This window comes from Pholcus phalangioides, unplaced genomic scaffold (genome assembly GCF_987345545.1).
Source record: "Pholcus phalangioides strain wild (caught in Gottingen) unplaced genomic scaffold, Ppha-v1.0 ptg000027l_1, whole genome shotgun sequence".
In the NCBI taxonomy this organism is placed as follows: Eukaryota; Metazoa; Arthropoda; class Arachnida; order Araneae; family Pholcidae; genus Pholcus; species Pholcus phalangioides.
The window spans coordinates 8337660-8359861 of NW_028301617.1; the positions used below are offsets into that span (position 1 = coordinate 8337660).

A 22202-nucleotide genomic window follows, 5' to 3' on the forward strand; every position below is an offset into this window, starting at 1 on the left:
AAATGACAATTTTGATTCAAAATTATTTTTCTGGTTTTTTCTACACACACACACACACACACACACAAAAACAGAACAAAGAATTTGATAGCTTCAGCTTTTTAGAACTTGGTTTAGACTGCCAAAAATGATTGAATTACATTTAATATAGATTTGTTTAGAAAAAAAAAAATTTTTTTTTACAAAAACATGATCAACAACCATTTCCATCAATTAATATCCAATTAACTGTTTATTTATTTATATATAGACAAGACGAAATCAAAAACAAATTTGCCGCCTGGCAGTCGAGTGGTTAGGGAACTAGCTTCTCACTGTGCAGGTCTGGGTTCAAATCCCGGTTCGGGCATGGATGTCTACTAACACTAACAAATTCCCTGGACGGATCCTGCTGATCCCTTGGGAATACGTGAAGATCATGTTATTATTATTATATAACAAGACAGAAAGACAAAAAGAAAACTACAAAGCAAACTATTTGACGCAAAGGGATGAAACTTTAAAAGAAATCAGCATTTCTGCACTGTTAGGAAATATTTGTAATTAGAGATGTATCTATTGTTGCTAATTACATTTTTCTTGCAAAAGGGTACAGCTTCATGCAATGTGAAAATCAAAATTGGAAACGAAATAATGCATTTAATTGTTGAAAATGAACTCGGTGACCATGAGAGCAAGAGCTCCAGTTTTGAGAAAACAGAAGAACTTGTCTTCCTTTCTCCTTTATAAGGTCAACAAAATCTGAGCTAAAGGACAGAGAGGTCGCAGGCCAGGGACTAACAAATCAAAAATATTTAGGTGTCAGCCCAATTTCTTAGAAGCCAAGCATGGTATTTTGCTCAGGAAAATCGGTCCTGAATATTGTTTCTTTTTTGCTTTTCCTATGTTAGAGGGCATAGCATAATGAAATTGAAACACTTTGAGCCTTTCTTAGACTCTAATTTAGCAACCATATTTAGCAAATTTGAGGCACCTGGAATTTCTGTGGACCTGTTATAGATGCCCTGAAATTTAAGAGAATGGGCTCTTTCTTTGTATTAACTTGATTTTTTATCTGTGTATATGATGACTAATGCTACTGACAATTGCAGATTTTTGATGTCCTGTAATGAATCTCTGTGCCTTTAGTCACTTCTAGGACTTAATTGAAATAATGCTAAGCAATACGATGACGCTGATGTAATGACAGTTCATATTAAAAGCTTAAAACTTGATTATAATGAAAAACATTTCTCGCTCTCTCTCATTCAGTCTCTCAAACAATTATACTTGCGACAACACATAGAATAATTCTATATATCATTGAATAATTTATTTATTTTGCATGAAAATGTACAATACCCAATACATGCAAAAAAATTGACATCACTTTTGGAAAATTGCTAGAACAGTACACAGCATGATGATCTGCAAAGCCACAAAACAATGCTTCATATACAAGATATACGGTTGACTGGATGTTGTGAAGATATTTATTATTTTAGATGTTAATTTTTTTAAGGAAGGAAAAAACTCATCTCTGCCTCTACCGGGAGTCGAACCCGGGTCCCTCGATATATACGCTCTAGCGAAGGAAAATCTCTATCTCCTCTGTAGCTTAGTGGTCAGAGCACTCGTCCGGCAATCGAGGGACCCGGGTTCGACTCCCGGTAGAGGCAGAGATGAGTTTTTTCCTTCCTTAAAAAATTAACATCTCAAATAATAAATATCTTCACAACATCCAGTCAACCGTATATCTTGTATTAACAAGTGGAGAGCGACATCCATGTCATAATGCTTCATATCCTTAGAACAAATCGGATTATCAAGGTAATATATCCATCCAAGGTTATATAAACCATCAATCATATAAGTGGGGTGAATCACCCTACTTTCAAACATGTGAACAGCCTCATGTGCTACCACATGAGTATTACATTCTTCCCTATGTTACATAACAGATGCACTATGTAAGGTTCAGGAGAAAAGAGGTTGGAAAAAGGCCGAGGAGAAACAGGAGTGAGAGAAACGAGAACGATTTGAGACATTCGAAAAAGGGGGATAGTGTGAAAGTTTGTACCGAAGAGACAGGACGGTTTCGTTGGAGGTGTTGGATAATAAATTAAATAAAGTGTTGTTTTCTTCTTTTGGGAGTCTAGAATTCAGTTATTTCGTCCTGGAATCGTAGTGGAGGTTGTAACGTGCCGATGGTCCCCCGGCGTAAAAGTCCGAAGTCGCCGTCACGTAAATCTGTTGCTGTCATAAATATTGTTGCTATTCATCGGCAGCGGTGATCGTATGGCGACGATCAAGGCCGATCGTGATGATATCCGCCTACGATCGCATGCAAATGAGGTGACCTTGAAGCCGATTGGCTTGGTTAGACACGTGCGGTCGGGAGTTTTTCCTTTAAATACCGGCCGTACGTTGTAATAACTCTCTCTCTCACTTGCGCTCATCCTTTGTTTTGTTCATTCAACTGAAGCCCTCTAGTTGGACGGTTCTCCGTCTTGCTACCGTATCATTTGGCCTTAGGCCGGGAAAATAAGCTAATAGTTATTTAAAATGAAATAGCTTATAGTATCTGAATTTGTTTCCCGGCAGGTCCGGAATCAAAAGCATTAATTTATCTTCATAGTCGAAATACTTCATTGCTGATGAGAGACGGAAAGTAACGTAGCAGCTGGCCTTGTCAAGGCTACGTGCAGTAAGTAACATCTTGGAGATTCGGCTCTCAACCGAGAGGCCCCTGCTGGAATAGATCCGACTCTCACCGAGAGGACCCCTGGAGCTGATCGAAGCGATCCGGCTCTCAACCGAGAGACCTCCACTGATACTTACGGGGATACGCTACGCCGAAGTGACTATCAACGTCGGATGTCCGATCGGCATAAAAGACTGACTATTGATGATCATAAACCAGCGAGACCGTATCTTTCTGTCAATGTCGAATAGAGGGTTCCATGTTGAATGAACCTACTGTTAAAATTGTCATACTTTGAACTTATACATTCGAACCTAATAAATAATATTTTCATGCGAAAGTTTATTTGTAGTAATTTTCCACTTGTCGTTTGCCACTACAATTACTGGATATTTCGAACCGGACAGGCAATTCCCATAAGGGACGTTGCAATTTTGGGGGCTCGACCGGTTCTCAGTAAATGTGGCAAACCGCGGGTGGAAAGTACTTTCGCTTAGAAAATTTTTTTATTTTGAAAAATTTAACATTGATTTTGGAAATGAATCCGAATATGCATAGTACGCCGTAAAATTCGGGCGATCACGTGATCAAGGTCAAGTTTTGCGAAAATGTGATTAATGTTCTAGCCGTTTTGTGAATTATATTCTAGTCATTTTCAATGTTTAAATGTTTGAGACTTAGGACTTTTCCTCCGGTTGCACGATCCTGTAGGAGAGGGGTAGTGCCTGTCGAAATTAGTGTGTATAATGTGTATTTTGGAGGGAAATGTTATTTCATGTATTTTGGAGGGGATAGTGTGTTTTTTGCAGTTTTTAGATAAATGTGATATTTAATGTGATATTTTGAGGTAGTGGTGGTGAGGAAATTGAGGTTTTCGGAAGGTTGATAGGGTAGAGCCCCTACAAATTTATATTATGTTTTTGTGTTGCGATTTCATGCGGGATTTAAAGTTTTTTTGAGTGTATATTTATGTGTAAAGTGTATTTCATGCGGGTTTAATTATTGAATTGTAGATAGACGCCGAGATGACTATCAACGTCGGATGTCCGATCGGCATAGAAGATTGACTATTGATGACCATAAACAGGTGAGACCGTATCTTTCTGTCAATGTCGAATAGAGGGTTCTATGTTGAATTAACCTACACATTCGAACATAATAAATAATATTTTCATGCGAAAGTTTATGTGTAATAATTTTCCACTTGTCGTTTGCCACTACAATTACTGGATATTCGAACGCTTCAGGGTGAGTCCTTCCCACCTAAAGCGACGATGGGTTCGAATAACAGGGAGAGAGCCGCAGTCAGTTGTTATGCGTGTGGAGCAGAAGGCCATATAGCAAAGTTTTGTCCTGCAAGAGTCCAGCAGGAGACATTGAGTCGGGCCCAGGCGAACTCTGTCCAGACAGAAGAGGGGGACACGATTGAAGAAACCACAGTCCTAACAGCACATATCACAGTGCCGGCAGCTGGTGTTGGTGCGGACATTGACACACCACAGACCGTGAGTTTGAAATGTAGTCAGAAGACAATATGAGGCGTAGTCGAATCCGGGACCCAGATCTCAGTCGTTAGATCGGATTTGGTTCAGATCGACGACAGTGAAGGCGAGGGGAGAATAAGGATCAAGTCCGCATTTGGCGAAAGTGAGATAGCCCCTCTGAAAATATGTATGATGAAGATAAGCGACGGCAAACACGGGTACGTGCCGATTACTTGCGCAGTGTCGAGTCGTTTGATAAATGAAATGTTAATATGTCCGACGGCATACGACGCACTCTTGGGAAACGTACTAGTTCTAAGTCCGATCAATGAGCCAAGCAGTAAAGACGGTGTGTGTACTTCATCTGCCGATGGCAAACAGAAGGCCAACAACGGCAATAACAACGATTTTTGCATACCTAACGAAGAACTTGAAGAGAGGATCACATCCCAAGTTGAGAGCTACTTCACCAACTTCAACATCATTAAGAACAACTTTCTGCTGAAACAAATCCGGAGAAACAAGGAGGGCTACATCAGCCTGAGGTTGGTTTCATCTTTCAGGAAGGTCAAGACACTGACTAAGGAGTGGAGGGTCGTCCGGTACTGTCTCAGGAACTCGAACAAACTCCAAGTCAACGGAGGAGGCACTAAAGTGCGCCGGAGTGAGCCCGTACCGGCTTTCGAGACCAGATGCGCTAAAATGATCCTGGTCTGCAACATGCCGTCCGAGGAAATGACATTCGAGTCAAGTGTCGCAGTTTATATCAGAACACGGAGAAGTCGTCGACGTGGCAGTCGTCAATCGAGGATCTAAGATACTGGATGCCTGTACGAGGCGCTGTCTCTACGTCAACAGGAACATGGTGAAGAAGACGTTCCCCTCGTCAAGTGCAAGACCAATCGAGACGCGTCCGCATCCGAGGGCAAGGCCTCGCAGCTCAAGAAGATGAACTCGAAACGATACGATGATGGTCATGCTGTCAACAGGAGGAGATCGGCACCGAACCGGTTCCCGGCTAGGCAGGAAACGTCCAAGCAATCGAACTAGCGATTGTTTTCGTGTCCATTTGCCAAAGGAATCAACAGAGCTACGAACCGGCAGTCGAAGACCGAGAAAACCAGAAGCTAACCGGCTAAATCTTCAATCGTCAACAACGGCATGCCCAGGAATCAGGGCAGGGAAAGGTCATCCTTCTCTTATGCCGGTGGTGACCACCACCCCATGAACTCTTGGATGAACAACCGTTATTTGCCATTCGAGGGTGGTATGGCCGCCGCCAAAGTAGCTGCTGCTGCACGATACAACGCTCGCCTACCGGATAGCGTCATGCGTTGGCTTGGGGGACCCGAAAGGGTGATATGCAAGGTGGTGCCGACGCCCTGTCACGGTAGCCGTGAGAAACCGAGTTACGCTCTTGAAGCATCATCATCATTTAAAAATGATGGATGTGCTTTTCGATGATGGGACGTGTAAGGTTCAGGAGAAAAGAGGTTGGAAAAAGGCCGAGGAGAAACAGGAGTCACGAGTGAGAGAAACGAGAACGATTTGAGACATTCGAAAAAGGGGGATAGCGTGAAAGTTTGTACCGAAGAGACAGGACGGTTTCGTTGGAGGTGTTGGATAATAAATTAAATAAAGTGTTGTTTTCTTCTTTTGGGAGTCTAAAATCCAGTTATTTCGTTCTGGAATCGTAGTGGAGGTACAGCCGAGGACCTACGACCGATAAGAAGTCGGGGAAAAGTTTACTCACTACTTCTTCAGATTTTCTCGGCACCTGTTTTTGTTCATGTGGCAGCTATAACTTAAGAGTTGTTAGCAATGGGGCAGGGAATCAATATGAAATTCTGTTTTGAATCGAGTAAAACTGCATCAAAAACCTACTAAATCTCCAGAGATGAAGCTGTATCTTGTTAGGTAGCATTTCAGTGGCTTCTGTGAAGGTTACGGAAGTGTTGAAGATGAGCATCATTGTGCGAGACCAGTGATGAGCAGAATGATGAGACATGTTGACAGTGTGCGGCAGTTATTGTATTGAGATCAGTATTTGTCCATGCAAATTATGACGGAAGAATGGAAATGTCTGCGTGAAATCTCTCAAACATTTGTGACTGAGGAGCCACAAAAAAAAAACAAAAAAAAAAAACGAATGGAGCAGTGCTTTACAAAGTCAGGTTTTTTGCCCACACATAATAAATTTTTCTTCCATAATCAAATATCCACAATAACTTAAAAACGGTTTGAGATAAGACAGGGTAGGTAGGATGTGTCATATTCTACTTGGGCTCATAGAATAACCTCCTCCACCCCATGCCATTTTATAAGAAATTAAAACTGGTGGGCCACTTTGAAGAAAGGACATTCAACATTGTATAGGAATTATAATTATTGCTGAAAAACAATAGGTCATAGCCCATGAGTGAAAATGTTTTCTCTTTGCTGATGGGCCAAAAACTCTAGCATTTAAAGAGTAAAAAAAAAAGGTTGTACCCCCTTTTGTTTGTCAAAATATGTCTTGTTCACCCTGTATAAAATAAAATGTCCTAACTGACAGATTCTTTGTCTTCGAGTGGAAACTGATGAAGCTATAAATATGAAATTTGGGCTGCAGTTCTATTTTAATCACTAAGAAGAGATATTTCAAAATTCAACCCCTGAAGGGGGGGGGGAGGGGTCATAACAATGAGAGACCCCAGGCAAATATTTCTCAATAGCAAGTGATGAAAAATATGAAAGCACCATGAAAATTTTAAGTCTATAGAAAAATAAAAACCTAAGAAAAACAGCTCTTCTCACAATATAATTGTGAAAAGGTGACAACAATGAAACTTGTAGATTTTATAATGAACATTATGCACAATTCAAATAAAAAAAAAATGGATCCAGTGAAGAGCATTTCTAGAAACTGGGCTTGTGAAATATACGCTTGAATAAAGAGGAAGATCACACTTTTAAATGTGTTTCTTGCAATTAACATGAGAAAAATAGCTACATGACTTTTGAATTGGAGGTTAAATGGTCATATATAAGGTGAGTGACCTTATTATTATTTTTTTTCAAGTGAAATGTATAACTTAGAAGACAAGTGCAGATTTTTCATTTTTTAAAATATACTTCTCGATGAACAAAATGTTTTACATAGGTATTTTGTATCTTTTTCAGAAAAAAAAAATTATAACAATTTAATAAAATATTTTCAAAAAGAGCTTATATTCAGTAGTTGAATATTCATTAGAGCATACAGCAGTAGAACAAAGAAATTGTGTAATTTTCTTTTTGTATTTCACAAGAATACTGACATTTGGTACGTGGTTTTCCCACACTTTCCAAATACAACAAAATGATCAACTAAAATCCACAGAATGTGTCACATTCTTAATAAAATCCAGTTATTAAAGTAATACAGTAAAACCCCTGTTAACAAATATCTCTCAGAGATGAGGTCACACCTCTTTTAGGGCCAAACAAAAATTTCCCTTTGTACGATAAAAGTATACATTTTGATCCCCTGATACCACCTTCCTGAGATCACCCCTCTTTTATGGAAAATTTTTTTTTGTCTCAGCAGTGTTCACAAAAAAGAGATCCTACTGCACATACATTACTTCACATAATCTAACGTCTTTATATGTAATTACACTTTATAAATTTATTACTTAATTGCAAGCTATGTCTCCAAACACAATGATCACTACCGTGCAACTAACATTATCCAATGGAAATGGTTTCGGATATGTGAAATATATGATTGTAATATAAAAATAACAAAATTTCTCCATTCTGATTTAAAAAAAGTCATAGTCATCATAATTCTGAAAAGTTTCACATATTTTTATATTAATCACAGGCTAACAAAACGCATTCAGGCTTTGGCTATTGGTGAAAAAAGAAAGGAACTTTAAATCCAATTTTTCAATTATACAATTTTTCATTACAGACCTGTGTAACAGGTTCCCAAGAAATTACTTCCCTCTCTGCAATAAGCAGTAACCTTTGACTCAAAAGCACGAATTCACTTTCCATATTTAATAACTTTCTTTGGAAAACTTTAATTTGATTCTTCTCTTACTTTATTCCCTCTCCATCCCATTCAGTTGAAATGATTCTCCAAAATATCTTGGAAAGAGTAAGAAATACTATTATGCTAACCTATTTGGCACCAACAGAAATTTCATTTTAACTTTCTTCCCAATGAGTCAACTTGTGCTTCTTCAAATAATTCCATGAAAATTCCTAACAAAACCTGCATTCACATGGCTTTTTCTCTAGTATGAACTCTTATATGTCGGCTCAAATGGTTGATTTGAGAGAAGGTTTTACCACAAATATCACAGACATGTGGTTTCTCCCCAGTGTGAACTCTTCTGTGTCGACTCAAATGGCCGATCAGGGAGAAAGTTTTGCCACAAATGTCACATACATGTGGTTTCTCTCCAGTGTGGACTTTGTTGTGAGCATTTAAATTGGCTAATTGAGAAAATGTCTTTCTACAAATATCACATACATATGGTTTCTCTCCAGTGTGGACTCGCTTGTGTACATCCAAATTGGTAAGTTTAGAAAATGTTTTAGAACAAAACTCGCACTTGTGTGGTTTCTCTCCAGTGTGGACTCTTACGTGCGATTTCAAACTGCTGCTTTGAGAGAAAACTTTATCACAGACATTACACTTATATGGTTTCTCCAGAGTGTGCATCCTTTTGTGGCTAATTAGACTGCCATTTTCAAAAAAACCTTTTCCACAGATATCACACCCGTATGGCTTTTCCCCAGTGTGAACTCTTCTGTGCTGTTTTAAAGCACTGTTTATAGAAAATGTTTTAGCACAGATATCACACTTATGTGGCTTCTCTCCAGAGTGGATTCTTTCATGTTGTTTTAAATTGCCAAAAAAAGAAAACGTTCTACCACAGATACCACACTTGTGAGGCTTCTCTCCAGTGTGAACTTTTTCATGACACTTTAAATGGTCTTTTCTGGAAAAAGTTTTTCCACAGATATCACACTCATGTGGCTTTTTCCCAGTGTGGACTTTTTCATGTTTTTTCAAATTTCTTATTTTTGAAAATGATTTAGAACAAACGTCACACTCGTATGACTTCTTTTGTCTGTGCACTTTGATGTGATCGTCCAAATCGCACTCTGTCAAAAATGTTTTCTCACAAAATTCACACTTATATGAGTTTTCTCCAATATGGAATTGATCAGAAACGGCAGATTCAAAAACTTTCTCACTAATTGTTGTTAGGACAGAACTACCGCTGGTCTTGTCTTCTTTTGCATCACACATCTCCATTACATGAACATTCCTCCATGATGTCAGAGATCTACTTGAACGAAGAGAAAAGAACCAAAACCTTGATTATCCTCTATTGCTTTTATAAACTGCTCTGTTGTTCGAGAGGTTCTGCCTTTAAATCCACTTGTAGAGATTTGGCTATGCCATCTTACACATCTGCATTTCAAGTACCTGCAAAAAAAGATATATATATTGCATGGAGATATGACACTTGTAGAACTTATTGAATTAACTGGCGGTTTTCAAATGGTGGTCCATGGATGAAAGGGTAGGTTGGAATGGAAATGTTGCAAAGGTTTCCCATATGATGATTATTGTTTCTATCAGTGATTTCAACACGTTAGGGATAACAAGATATTCATACAAAAACTTGATGCTCGCCACACGTATCGTAGGAGCACATAAAGTAAAATATTTTGTTTTTTTGAGGGGTGTGAATGCAAGCATAGTAAAAATAATGTGGAGCACAGTTTTCATACCAGATGTACTGCTCATAAAATTTGTTGAAAAAAACCAACTAGTACAGTTGTTCGGCTGACGATAGGCGGGACATACTTGAAAGTTGTTTTTTTTTTGGGGGGGGGGGGACGTATCTCTCCCAATGAGGCTGACCCAAGTACAGGAGTCGTTTCATCAATGAATGTGCAAATAAATATAAATTGTATGTTTTGGGATTAATAGCAAAATAAATTTGTAGTTTTCAAGTAAAATTCAGTGTCCCATAGTAGGAAATAAAATTATAACTAAGGGAGAAAATCATTGTATGAGCTTTTGAAAAGTGCAGAAACCTCTCGAAGGAATACATGACAATTTGATTCAAAATTATTTTTGTTTTTTTTCTACACAAAAAAAAAAAAAAAAAATAACGAAGAATTTGATAGCTTCAGCTTTTTAGAAATTGGTTTAGGCCGCCAAAAACTATTGAATTACATTTAATATCAATTTTAGAAAAAATATTAGCTTTTTTTTATTATAAAAACATGATCAACAATCATTTCCATCAATTAATATCCAATTAACTTTAAAAGAAATTAGCATATGCATGCACTGTTGGGAAATATTTCTAATTAGAGCTGTATCTATTGTTGCTAATTACATTTTTCTTGCAAATTACATATATCGGTGATAATTTACATGGCTTCAAATGATGTCAAAATCAACGATGAAAATTTGATATGAAAATGTTTGCGTCTGAAACCAATATTCTTTGTCTTAAAGAGTCCCATACTACCACAGGCCTACGCAGAATTTTCACGAGGGGGGGAAGGGAGGTTTCAAATTTCTTTTCTCGTGAAGGGGGCGGGTTGTTTTTTTCTGCAAAATAACACTACAATCTCGGCTTGGGCGGGGGGGGGGGGGAATTGAGTTTCTAGCCCTTTTTTGTGTACGCCAATGCATACTACTACATATCCAGATAGAAACTCAATAATCCCTCCAATAATCTGATGTTTTTAGGCTGGTTTCCTTCAAGCATAGAAAAGGAAAACATATCATATATCAGTCAATATGATGACGCTGATATAATGACGGTTAATCTTAAAACTTGATTATAACGAAAAATCTCTTTCAAAATTAGAAATGAAATTACGCCGTTTCCTGTAAATTTGCAATGTTGACAATGATCTTGATGGCTCTAGTAACCTTGAAAAGAGGGTTTGTAGAATGGGAACTCTCCGGTTTTTGAGAAATAACTAATTTATAAGGCCACCAAATTTGGCTCCTAAGGACAGAGAGGCCATAGACCAAGCTTTGACAAATCGAAAAAATATTAAGCCACCAGCCCAATTTCTTAGGAGCAGAGCCTGCATTTCGCTCAAGAAAAACAGTTATGAATAATGTTTTCTTTACTTTTTCCATGTTAAAAGGCAAAGCGTAATGAAATTCAAAAAGTTTGTGCCTTCATTTGACTTCAATTTAGCAACCACATTTGGAAAATTTTAGGCGTTAATTTTCTAGTTGACCTGGCACCTGGGATTTCTCTGGACCTGTTATAAATGTCCTAGAATGAAACTCGAGGCAGCAGACTCTTTATTCGTATTAACTTGATTTTATTGGTGTATACACTTCAACTTATGCTACTGCAGATTGTAAATTTTTCTCAAAGTAAATTATTGATGTCTTGTGATGGATCTCTGTGTCTTTAGTCACTTCGAGGAATCAATTGAAATAATTCTGAACAATATGATGACGATGATATAATGACAGTTAATCTTAAAACTTGATTATAACAAAAAATGTCTCTCTCTCTTGCAGTCTCTCAAACAAGTCATACTTGTGTCAACGCATAGAATAATTCTATAAATCACTGAATAATTTATTTATTTTGCATGAAAACATACAATACCCAATACAAGCAAAAAAAAATTGACAACACTTTTGGAAAGTTGCTAGAACAATACAAAGCATAATTATCTGAAAAGCCACAAAATAATGCTTCATATCCTTAGCATGAATCAGAGATTACCCCAATACATTAATCATCTTGTAAGCACAATGACATACATGGGTCATTCCCAAAAAAAGTGTACAAACTGTTTCCGAGACTTTGTAATTTTTTTTACAAATTTCAGAGCACTCTGGTCGTAATTTTAATTTTTTTTCTAGTTTTTCATTTAATTCTCTGTCATGCAGTGTTTCTTAATTTGTTTCAGATGGTATCTAATTCTTTTTTAAATCATTGTTTGTAGCAAAACGTCAAAATCTGGCTGTCCCAGCTTCAACAAAGTGTTAAACAAAGAGACGTGGTGCAAACCTGGAATTTTTTTCAGAAAACTTGGAATCCCATTTTATATATGTGCCATAAATGAATAAAAGTGACAATAAAATTTTGAAATTTTTTTTTTCACATGAAAAACTATTTTTTTGTTCATGTCCCGAAGTTTTTCCCATTTTAAAATGTCCACTCTGTTACGGTCATTTGGAAAATATATTTTTATACCAGATTAAATCTAATAACACTTTTGAGCTCATTGAAAGGTTTACTTTAAATGCTTGATCAACAATTTTCGATTTGACTTTTGCAAAATGACTTATTATTCATTCATTTTATGTCTTTAGTACCAGATTTTTCTCTGTCAGATGTCCACTCTGTTACATCATTATCATAAATAATAAAGATTTTTTTTTTTTTTTTTTTTTTATCATCTATAGCAGCATCTAGTGATAACACATGGAGATATGCTTCAAAATATAATAAAAGTTTTTACAAATCATTTAAATTTATAATGAAAAAAAATAATTTAGGCTAATTTGTCCACTCAGTTACGTCTTTCAAGAACTCAACCAACACAACAGAATGGAAACTATAATTTAAAGTCAAGTTTTCTTAGTTAAGAGGTTCGAAGTTTTAAGTTAAATTTAATAAATTATCTATTCAATTTAAACCCTTTACCACATTCTAACTCATCATATTTTTCAGTTAAATACAAAAATTAAATAGTATAGATCGTCAAAATCACTGCCAGGTACAGATCCAGGGAGATTTGACATAAGGGGCATTTTAGTATGAATAAAGGTTGTTATATGACAATATGGCAATACATTCTGTATTTTAAAGGGACAGAACAATTATTTCCCTACATTGCTTTTGTTTCCTGGCTCTATCTCCCCCCCCCCAAGTCTTGCTGGATATACTCGATCACTAATGTGAAAGACATAAATGCGAGATTTATACCAACATCAAATTACAATTCAATTTCAACAAAAAATTTTGAAGTAAAAGAAAGTTGGAAATGGGGAAACATGCTTATGTTGGCAGCACAGTAAATTGAAATATAAATTTATTGCACTATATAAACTAAGATTAATCCAAACAACATCTCCTGAAACCATAGTTGATGACATCACATGTAGCAGAGAGTCTAAATCCTGTATGTATAGCAAATGTTTGAATTGCAATGACAAGATGGTATCAATGAATGAAATTTCTAAATCGCTGGATGAGAATAGCACTGTACAGTGTAAAGAATGGCATCGCAAACAAGAAAAAATGGAAAAGAATGGTAAAATGATAGACGTTATAAAAAAAAAAAACCAAAACAGCAGAGATGGTAGAACCTAACAGACTTAATCAATGTTTTCCAAAAAGAAATGCAATTGTTCAAGAAACACATTTTAAACATCCAACACAAATATAGAGCTTATCAAATGTGCATTAGAAACATACAAAAACATGAAGCTGCTCTTCATATGTATTTCAGTAATTAAATTATATATGTAATTATAATTTTCATATGTAAATTATAATTGCAAATTATCTGAAGAAGTGCAAAGTCATCATATCGGTGGGTCAAGAAATCAAGTATGTCTTCATACCTGTGTGCTTTATGTTGCAGAATGTGCAAAGCCAATTTCGTTCTGCTGAGTGTCACCAAATTTTGAGAATGGACCTTCATCTATTTGGGCTCGTTTGGAAGAGATTTTGAAAGTGATGAAAGATGAATATGAAATAAATGTGGTTCACTTTTTTTTCTGATGGATCTTGTACTTAGTACAAACAAAAGAAAAATTTTTACTTATTGGATAAATATGTCACAAAATATTTCAAGTGGTGTATTTGGAATTTTTTTGAAGCAAACCATGGCAAAGGAGCAGTTGATGGTGTTGGTGCTGTATTGACAAGGACAGCCGATAGATAGTTTTACAACAGATTTCAGAGTTTGAATGTCTAGAAAATAACATTCAAGAAAATAGTGATGACTATGTTATCGACTCCAAAGGAAATAGCAATGGAGAAATGTCAACTGGTCTAATTAAAGCAGGTGTTCATATGCTCATGAAATTTGAGATTCTGGTGGTGTATATAAATCTACATAAACACACAAATACGTTGTTGTAGCCAAAAATGACATCGAAGATGATGGTGGAGGTCAAAGTTATGTGCCTCAAAACTGTGAATGATGCTAGGAAGCTGTTCAGAGCTGATGAAAAAGATATACACTGAAGAGCCAAAAAAACTGGTAACCTGCCTAATATCGTGTAGGGCCCCCAAGAGCACGCAGAAGTGCCGCAACACGACGTCACATGGACTTGACTAATGTCTGAAGTAGTGCTGGAGGTTATTGACACCATGAATCCTGCAAGGCTGTCCATAAATCTGTAGGAGTAAGGGGGGGGGGGAAGATCTCTTCTGAACAGCACGTTGCAAGGCATCCCAGATAGGTTCAATAATGTTCATGTCTGGGGATTTAGGTGGCCAGCGGAAGTGTCTAAAGTCAGAAGAGTGTTCCTGGAGCCACTTTGTAGCAATTCTGGACGTGTGGGGTGTCGCATTGTCCTGCTGAAATTGTCCAAGTCTGTCGGAATGCACAATGGACATGAATTGGTGCAGGTGATCAGACAGGATGCTTACGTACCTGTCACCTGTCAGAGTCATATCTAGACCCATCAGGGGTCCCATATCACGCCAACTGCACACGCCCCATACCATCACAGAACCTCCACCAGCTTGAACAGTCCCCTGTTGACATGTAGGGTCCATGGATTCATCAGGTTGTCTCCATACCCGTACACGTCCATCAGCTCGAAGCAATTGGAACTGAGACTTGTCAGACCAGGCAACGTGTTTCCAGTCCTCAACATTCCAATGTCGGTGTTGTCGGGTCCAGGCGAGGGGTAAAGCTTTGTGTCGTGCAGTCATCAAGGGTACACGAGTGCGCCTTCGGCTCCGAAAGCCCATATCAATGATGTTTCGTTGAATGGTTCGCACGCTGACACTTGTTGATGCCCAGCATTGAAATATGCAACAATTTGCGGAAGGGTTGCACGTCTGTCACATTTAATGATTCTCGTCAGTCGTCATTGGTCCCGTTCTTGCATGATCTTTTTCCGGCTGCAGCGATGTCGTAGATTTAATTAATTGTTTACCGGATTCCAGATATTCACGGTACACTCGTGAAATGGTCGTACGTGAAAATCCAAATTTCATCGCTACCTCTGAGATGCTATGTCCCATCTCTCGTGCGCCGAATTTAACACCACGTTCAAACTCACTTAAATCTCGATAACCTGCCATTGTAGCAGCAGTAACCAATCTAACAACTAGGCCAGACACTTGTTGTGTTATATAGGTGTTGCCGATCGCAGCGCCATACTCTGATTGGTTCCATATCTCTTTATTTGCATACGCATGCCTGTACCAGTTTTTTTGGCTCTTCAGTTTATCTTACATCCACTTTGACCAGATTTAAAAAGGAATTGAATGAATTAATTTGAAATAATGCTAAGCAATACAATGACGCTGGTATAATGACGGTTTATATTAAAAGCTTAAAACTTGATTATAATGAAAAACATTTCTCGTTCTCTCTCATTCAGTCTCTCAAACAATTATACTTGCAACAACACAAAGAATAATTCTATATATCATTGAATAATTTATTCATTTTGCGTGAAAATGTACAATACCCAATACATGCAAAAAAATTGACAACACTTTTGGAAAATTGCTAGAACAGTACACAGCATGATGATCTGCAAAGCCACGAAACAATGCTTCATATCCTTAGAACAAATCGGATTATCAAGGTAATATATCCATCCAAGGTAATATAAACCATCAATCATATAAGTGGGGTGAATCATCCTTCCTTTCAAAAATGTGAACAGCCTGATGTGCTACCATATGAGTTTTTCCCTATTTTACAAAACAGATGCGTTAGTTCTTCAAATTTTCTCAGCACCTGTTTGTTCATGTGGTAGCTGTAACATAAGAGTTGTTAGTAATGGGGCAGGGAATCAATATGAAATTTTGTTTTGAATTGAGTAAAACTGCAACAAAAACCCACGAAATGCGCATAGAGATGAAGCTTTATCTCGTTAGATAGTATTTCAGAAGCTCACATGCTTCTGTGAAAGTTGTGAAATTTTTGGAGACTAGCGATGAGCAGAACGGCGACACATGTTGATGACAGTGCCGACAGTTATTGTTTTGAGATCAGTATTTGTCCATGCAAATTATGGCGGAAGAATGGAACTGTCTGCGTGAAATCTTTCAAACCACTGTGACTGCGGATTCAAACGCAAACACTGTGTGAGACTCATACCTCATTACTTAAGCCACAAACAGACAAAAAACCACGAATGGAACAGTGCTTCACAAAGTCAAGATTTTTTTCCACACTTGATAAATTTTTCTTCTGTAATCAAATATCCACCATAACTCAAAAACGGTTTGAGATACGACAGGGTAGGAAGGATTTTTATGTTCTATTTGGGCCCATAGAATAACCACCTTCCTCCCAGGCCATTTTATAAGAAATTCAAACTGGTGGACCACTTTGAAGAAACTGCATTCAACAATGTACAGGAATTATAATTATTGCTGGAAAAAAAATAGGGGTGAACATTTTTCTCCCTCTTGCACCCTCTTTTGTTTGGCAGAAAATGTCACGTTCTCCCTGTATAAAATAACATGTCCTAACTGACAGATTCTTCATTGCAGAGCGGAAACAGATGGTCAAAATACGAAATTTGGTCAGTAAATCCATTTTATAATACAGAGACTGCCTAAGAGATTTTTCAAAATTCAACCCCTGAAGGGGGAATCATAACAATGAGAGACCCCAGGTAAGTATTTATCAATAACAAGTGATAAAAAATATGAAAGCATCATGAATATTATAATGGATAAAGTCCATAGAAGAAATAAAAACCAAAGAAATATAGCTATTCTTACAAGCTCATTGTGAAAAGATGATGATTCTGAAACTTGTACATTTCATAATGAACAGTATTGCACAGTTCAAATCAAAAGAAGAATTGATCACAGTGATGAATTTGGGAAAAATTTAAAAACTGGATTCACAGAGTGTGCCTGAAAACAAAAAGATGACTCTTTTAAATGTGCTTCTAGCAAATGACACGAGAAAAATAGCTACATGAGTTTTGAATTGGAAGTTAAATGGTCGTATAAAGTGAAGGACCTTATTATTATTATTAAAATGTTTTACATAGGTATTTTGCACCTTTTTCAGGTAAAAAAAAAAACATAACAATTGAAGAAAATATTAAAAAAAAAAAATTGCTTACATTCAGGTAGTTGAATATTCATTAGAGCATCGAGCAGTAGAACAAAGAAATTATGCAATTTTCTTTTCGTATTTCACAAGAATATTGACTCAAGCATTTGGTACCTTTCCTGTATCCAAATACAAAAAAATTATCAACTAAAATCCACACAATGTGTCACATTCTTAATACAAACCAGTTATTAAAGTGATACAGTAAAAAACCTGTTAACAAATATCCCTCAGAGATGTAGTCACCCCTCTTTTAGGGTTGAATAAAATTTTCCCCTTGTATGATGAAAGCATACATTTGAAGCCCCCTGATTAATGATAATCCCTCTTTTAGGGGCAAATTGTCCCACTTGTGTCCGCAAAAAAAAAAAGAGGCCTTGCTGTACATGCATTATTTCATACAATCTAATGTCTTTATATGTAATTACACTTTACACATTTATTACTTAATTTCAATTTGGTTATTGAAGTAATACATACATTTGTAAACACAATGATCACTACCATGCAACTAACATTATCCAATGAAAACAGTTTTGGATTTGTAAAAATCAGGCAGCCCTCGACTTTTGCACATTTTAAAAATCCAATTTTTTATGTAATGAGTTTTATCGATAATGTAAAAATTATTTGCTTCCATTCAGTTGCTCCCATGGAGCGTGGTAGCTTGTGCTCACTCATATGTAACCTCTTAGAATAGTGGACTTCTCGGAAATGTTGTGACATCTCTGGGGTTCCGAGCCACAGTGGTGGGGTAAAATGTTTAACAGGTTTAGTCTTGCATTATAGCACATGCAGATGTGTTGTGTTTTTCCAATTTATTTGTTAATGTTTGAATATTTCGCCCTTATAAATTTATAAACATGCATGAGAAAACGGAGAAGCTGCAGTGTTGGAACGAACAAAAAGAAATTAAGGACTAGTAAACTTCTTATGATCGAAACAAAGATAGAAATAATTAGACGTTTTGAAAACGGTGAATCCTTTGCTTCTATTGGCCATTCTTATGTCTTAAACAGGTTTGTGATATCTCAATTTTGAAAAATAATAAAATTAATACATTAAAAATTGTGGAAATATATTTTTAAAGATTGTTCCCCAAAGATATGGCGTAGTGATGGATGAAATGGTAAGATTGGATTAAAAGAAAATTCTAACATGGTGTTTCAAGCAAGTAATAGGTGGTTCAACAAATTTAAAATGTAGTATTCTCTATATAGCATTAAATTCACTGGAGAATGCAGATAAAGAATTTTTTTCTGAAAGAATTTATTCCCTCATTATCCACAATTATTGTAGATAGAGAATCTTCTCCTAACCAAATATTCAATGTAGACAAGACAGTCTTACTTTGGGAAAAAATGCCTAATCATACATTCTTACCGAAGGAAGAATCAGTTGCCCCAGGACACAAACCTTCTAAAAACAATTGACATTGTTTCTAGATGGAAACTTAGCTGGTGATTTAAAATTGAAGCCAATGTTAGTTTATCAAGCAGAAAATCCAAGAGCATTGAAAAGGGAAAAATAAAGAATCACTTTCAGTCATTTGGAAATCAAATATGAAAGCCTGTGTCACTGCTTTAATATTTAAAGATTCGTTAACTTCTCATTTTGTGCTAGCAGTTATGCAATATTGTAAAGATAAAAATTTACAATTCAAAGCATTATTATTCTCAGATGACCCTCCAGGATGCCAAAAATCTCTGCAGAATTTATACCCAGAAATCAATGTTGTGTTCCTTCCTCTTTACCTGCCTCATAAAACCCATGGACCAAACAGTGATAGCTACGTTTAAATGATATTATATGAGGACAAAAATGAATCGGGCCATCAAGGCAACTGATAGGGAAGGTGGGTCTTTCGTTAAGAGATTTTTGGAATAACTATAATATATGGAATACAATTAACAATATTGGAGACTAGTGAGCTGAAGTATATAAAGAGTCAACAATATTAAGGTCCCTGGAAACAATTATGCCCACAAATGATGAGTGATTTTATAAATTCTGAAGGAACTCCAAAAACTATTACAGATGAAATAGTTAGTTTAATTAACTAAAATTGAATGTCAACAACAGATGTTGGGCACAGTAGACCAGGGGGTAAACAATCCCACTTTCCTTATATAACGCCCGTTCCGCGCTTGTCGTTAGATAAGCAACTATCGTAAGGAACGTGCTAAGGAAAATTCCTTAAGCGACACTCTCCCCTTTGCGTTGAGCATTGTCCTTAGGATCACGTGACGGGTTGCGGAGGAAAAACTGGTCTTTTGGTTCATTCGTTCTTTTCTACGGTTCAGCTCACTATTCAACCAATCAACGTAAAGCAAAAAAGTTTACAACTACTACTACGCATTAAAAATCAATATTTCTTCAACATTTGTGGCAACGATTGATTTATTTACTTTAATTTCGCGTAATGTTTTTCTTTTTTTTACGTTGGCATGCGCACAAGTTTCTCGTATTTTTAATAACTTTCTTATAAGATATTTTAATAATTTTCTTACTGGACATATAAATTTGTTTTAGAGACAATTCAAGTATTTTTAATAGAAATTTTATATAAATTAAAATTTTTTCTGAAAGATAATTTTAATTGCTCATGACATTACATCATAGAGGTTAATACAGCAAGTGTCATGCTCAATCATGGGGGAAAAATATTGATTTTCCAGGTCTATGAATTTAACGCTCATGTTTTAATGTTAACGATTCTCACTTAGGAAAATGTATTGAGATTTCTTATTCATCCATCAAGTCTTGACATGTTGGAACTGTAGCTATTTCCCCTATATACGTTTGGCAAATATTATTTGATGCTATATATTTTGATATCACTAGAACCACGTCATTCACCATATCTCGCAATAAAATTTTAATTTCTTTCCAATCATTTCATTAAATTTTTTGACAACATAAGTTATCAACTGCAGTGAATCCCACTTGTTTTTCAAGAAACACTCATGAGAAACTAAGCAGGGAAACGCTTTGGACAGAAAATTTCGACGAGTCGCCAAAAATAAGTCATTCTAAATGGGAAGGTTATTATTCGTTTTGTGATTTCAGCTGCATTTAATCAGAAATAAATTATATAACTCTGGTTCAGATAAATCAAAATCAACACTTCATTCCACTGAGCTGTTTTCTATGCAACTAATTCTAGATTTATTGTAATACAAAAATGTAACATTCATAAACAATTATAATCACAAAGAAAACAAAAACTCATTTTCTGCTTACGATCATGGATAAATTTATTAGATAAATGTGTGAACAGTATTTCATACACATATATGATTGCGGCTGTGTGTGAATATCACATAGGTGCTGGTTAATAGTTGTTGCTTAAAAAACAAAAAATTTCTAGTTTTATACTCGTAGGCCATAACTTGTGTCATTGCATTCAACATTGTTACCTGAAATGAAAAGGGTAAATTGTATGATAGTTTTGAGTATTGAACTTTGTGCATGTCATAAAAAATTCCAAAGATAAAAATGAAAAAGATTCCATCAGTACATAAGTACACTTCATGAGTACCGATTTCTGTCTTCAACAGGCACGTAATGTCTTCATTTTGCGACTCTCGTTTCAGTAAATGGTCAAGAACCTAATAAGCATTTCAAATAGTATATAACAAAGTACCAAAATATATAAATAATAATACCAAACATTTCAATGTATCAACTTATGATGGAATAAAATAACATGCCAGTTGTCAACTAAAACAATTTGCCAACAAACTGCTAGTACTACTAAACCACATATACGTGATATAGTTCTGAGGAATTTCTAATTGACATACCTTGGAAAAAGTTATGTGTATACATAAGTTTTTGTGTCCTTAGCAAATTAATTGCAATATATAAGGAATGCATGTTTCATGTTTGACTTAATACCATCTATTTTTGATACTGAAAGTGATGATATGTGCTTGAATTTTTGTGCTCTGAGTACTATATTAAGGGTCAATCTGTTCTGTGGACATATATATATTTCAGCCACCTCGTTAGGCATTTTGTCTGTTGTAATCTGTTTTATGTATATATATATATATATATTTGTTAAACAGGAGAAAAAATACACCTAGGAGCAATTGCTAATGAATAACCTACCCTCAAGTGTCAATTATACCATTTGAGCAACTACATTGAACACTTGTAATAGTGTTCCTACTTAATAAGTATAACACAGTAGTACAGACAATTATTATTTTCTGAAATTTCTCTACAGACCCATTAATATCAAGAATTTGTTCTTTATAATTTATTATGTTTTACGCTTATATCTCATGGGGGGGGGGGGGAATCATCTGAAGGACCCCAAACTTTAAATCCTTCTCCACCAGTGATTTGAACACGTACATAAAACAAAATTATACAGGCCAATTTTAAATACATTGTTTAATGAAAATGACATATATTATATTGTATTCATAGGTGCCGGAACCTAGGGGCTGAGGCCATTTGAGCCCTCCCCCCAATAAATTTTGAAAGAGGACAGCCCCCAAATAATTTCTGAAAAAACAATGCACTACACCTTTCCCCTCCTGCATACATGCTCGAGTCACATTTATACGGGACACCCAGCAAGTTTCAGCCTCCTCAATGTTTTCATGTCTGCACCTCTGATTGTACTGTACAGTATATCAAAAGACTTAATACATAACTGATAATATTGAACATTTTTCAACCTGTGTCTGCAGCAAACCTATCAC

The 22202-nt window shown here is 36.1% G+C and overlaps 1 protein-coding gene across 6 annotated transcripts in view; it reads right to left on the bottom strand.

The window, feature by feature from the left end:
• Positions 1–22202, bottom strand: part of LOC149068345 (uncharacterized) — a 49476-nt gene that overhangs the window by 3054 nt on the left and 24220 nt on the right. For 3 of the 6 annotated variants that reach the window (XM_089251446.1, XM_089251445.1, XM_089251444.1), the window contains one exon: positions 17495–17603. Coding sequence is in view for 2 of the 6 variants with exons in the window: in XM_089251450.1 (XP_089107576.1) it covers positions 8417–9463 (1047 nt within the window). In the remaining 4 variants the exon portion in view is untranslated. Of the gene's footprint in view, positions 1–5724; positions 9638–17141; positions 17280–17494; positions 17604–22202 lie in introns of those variants that run through there. The other 3 variants (XM_089251450.1, XM_089251449.1, XM_089251447.1) reach the window with 3 other exon arrangements.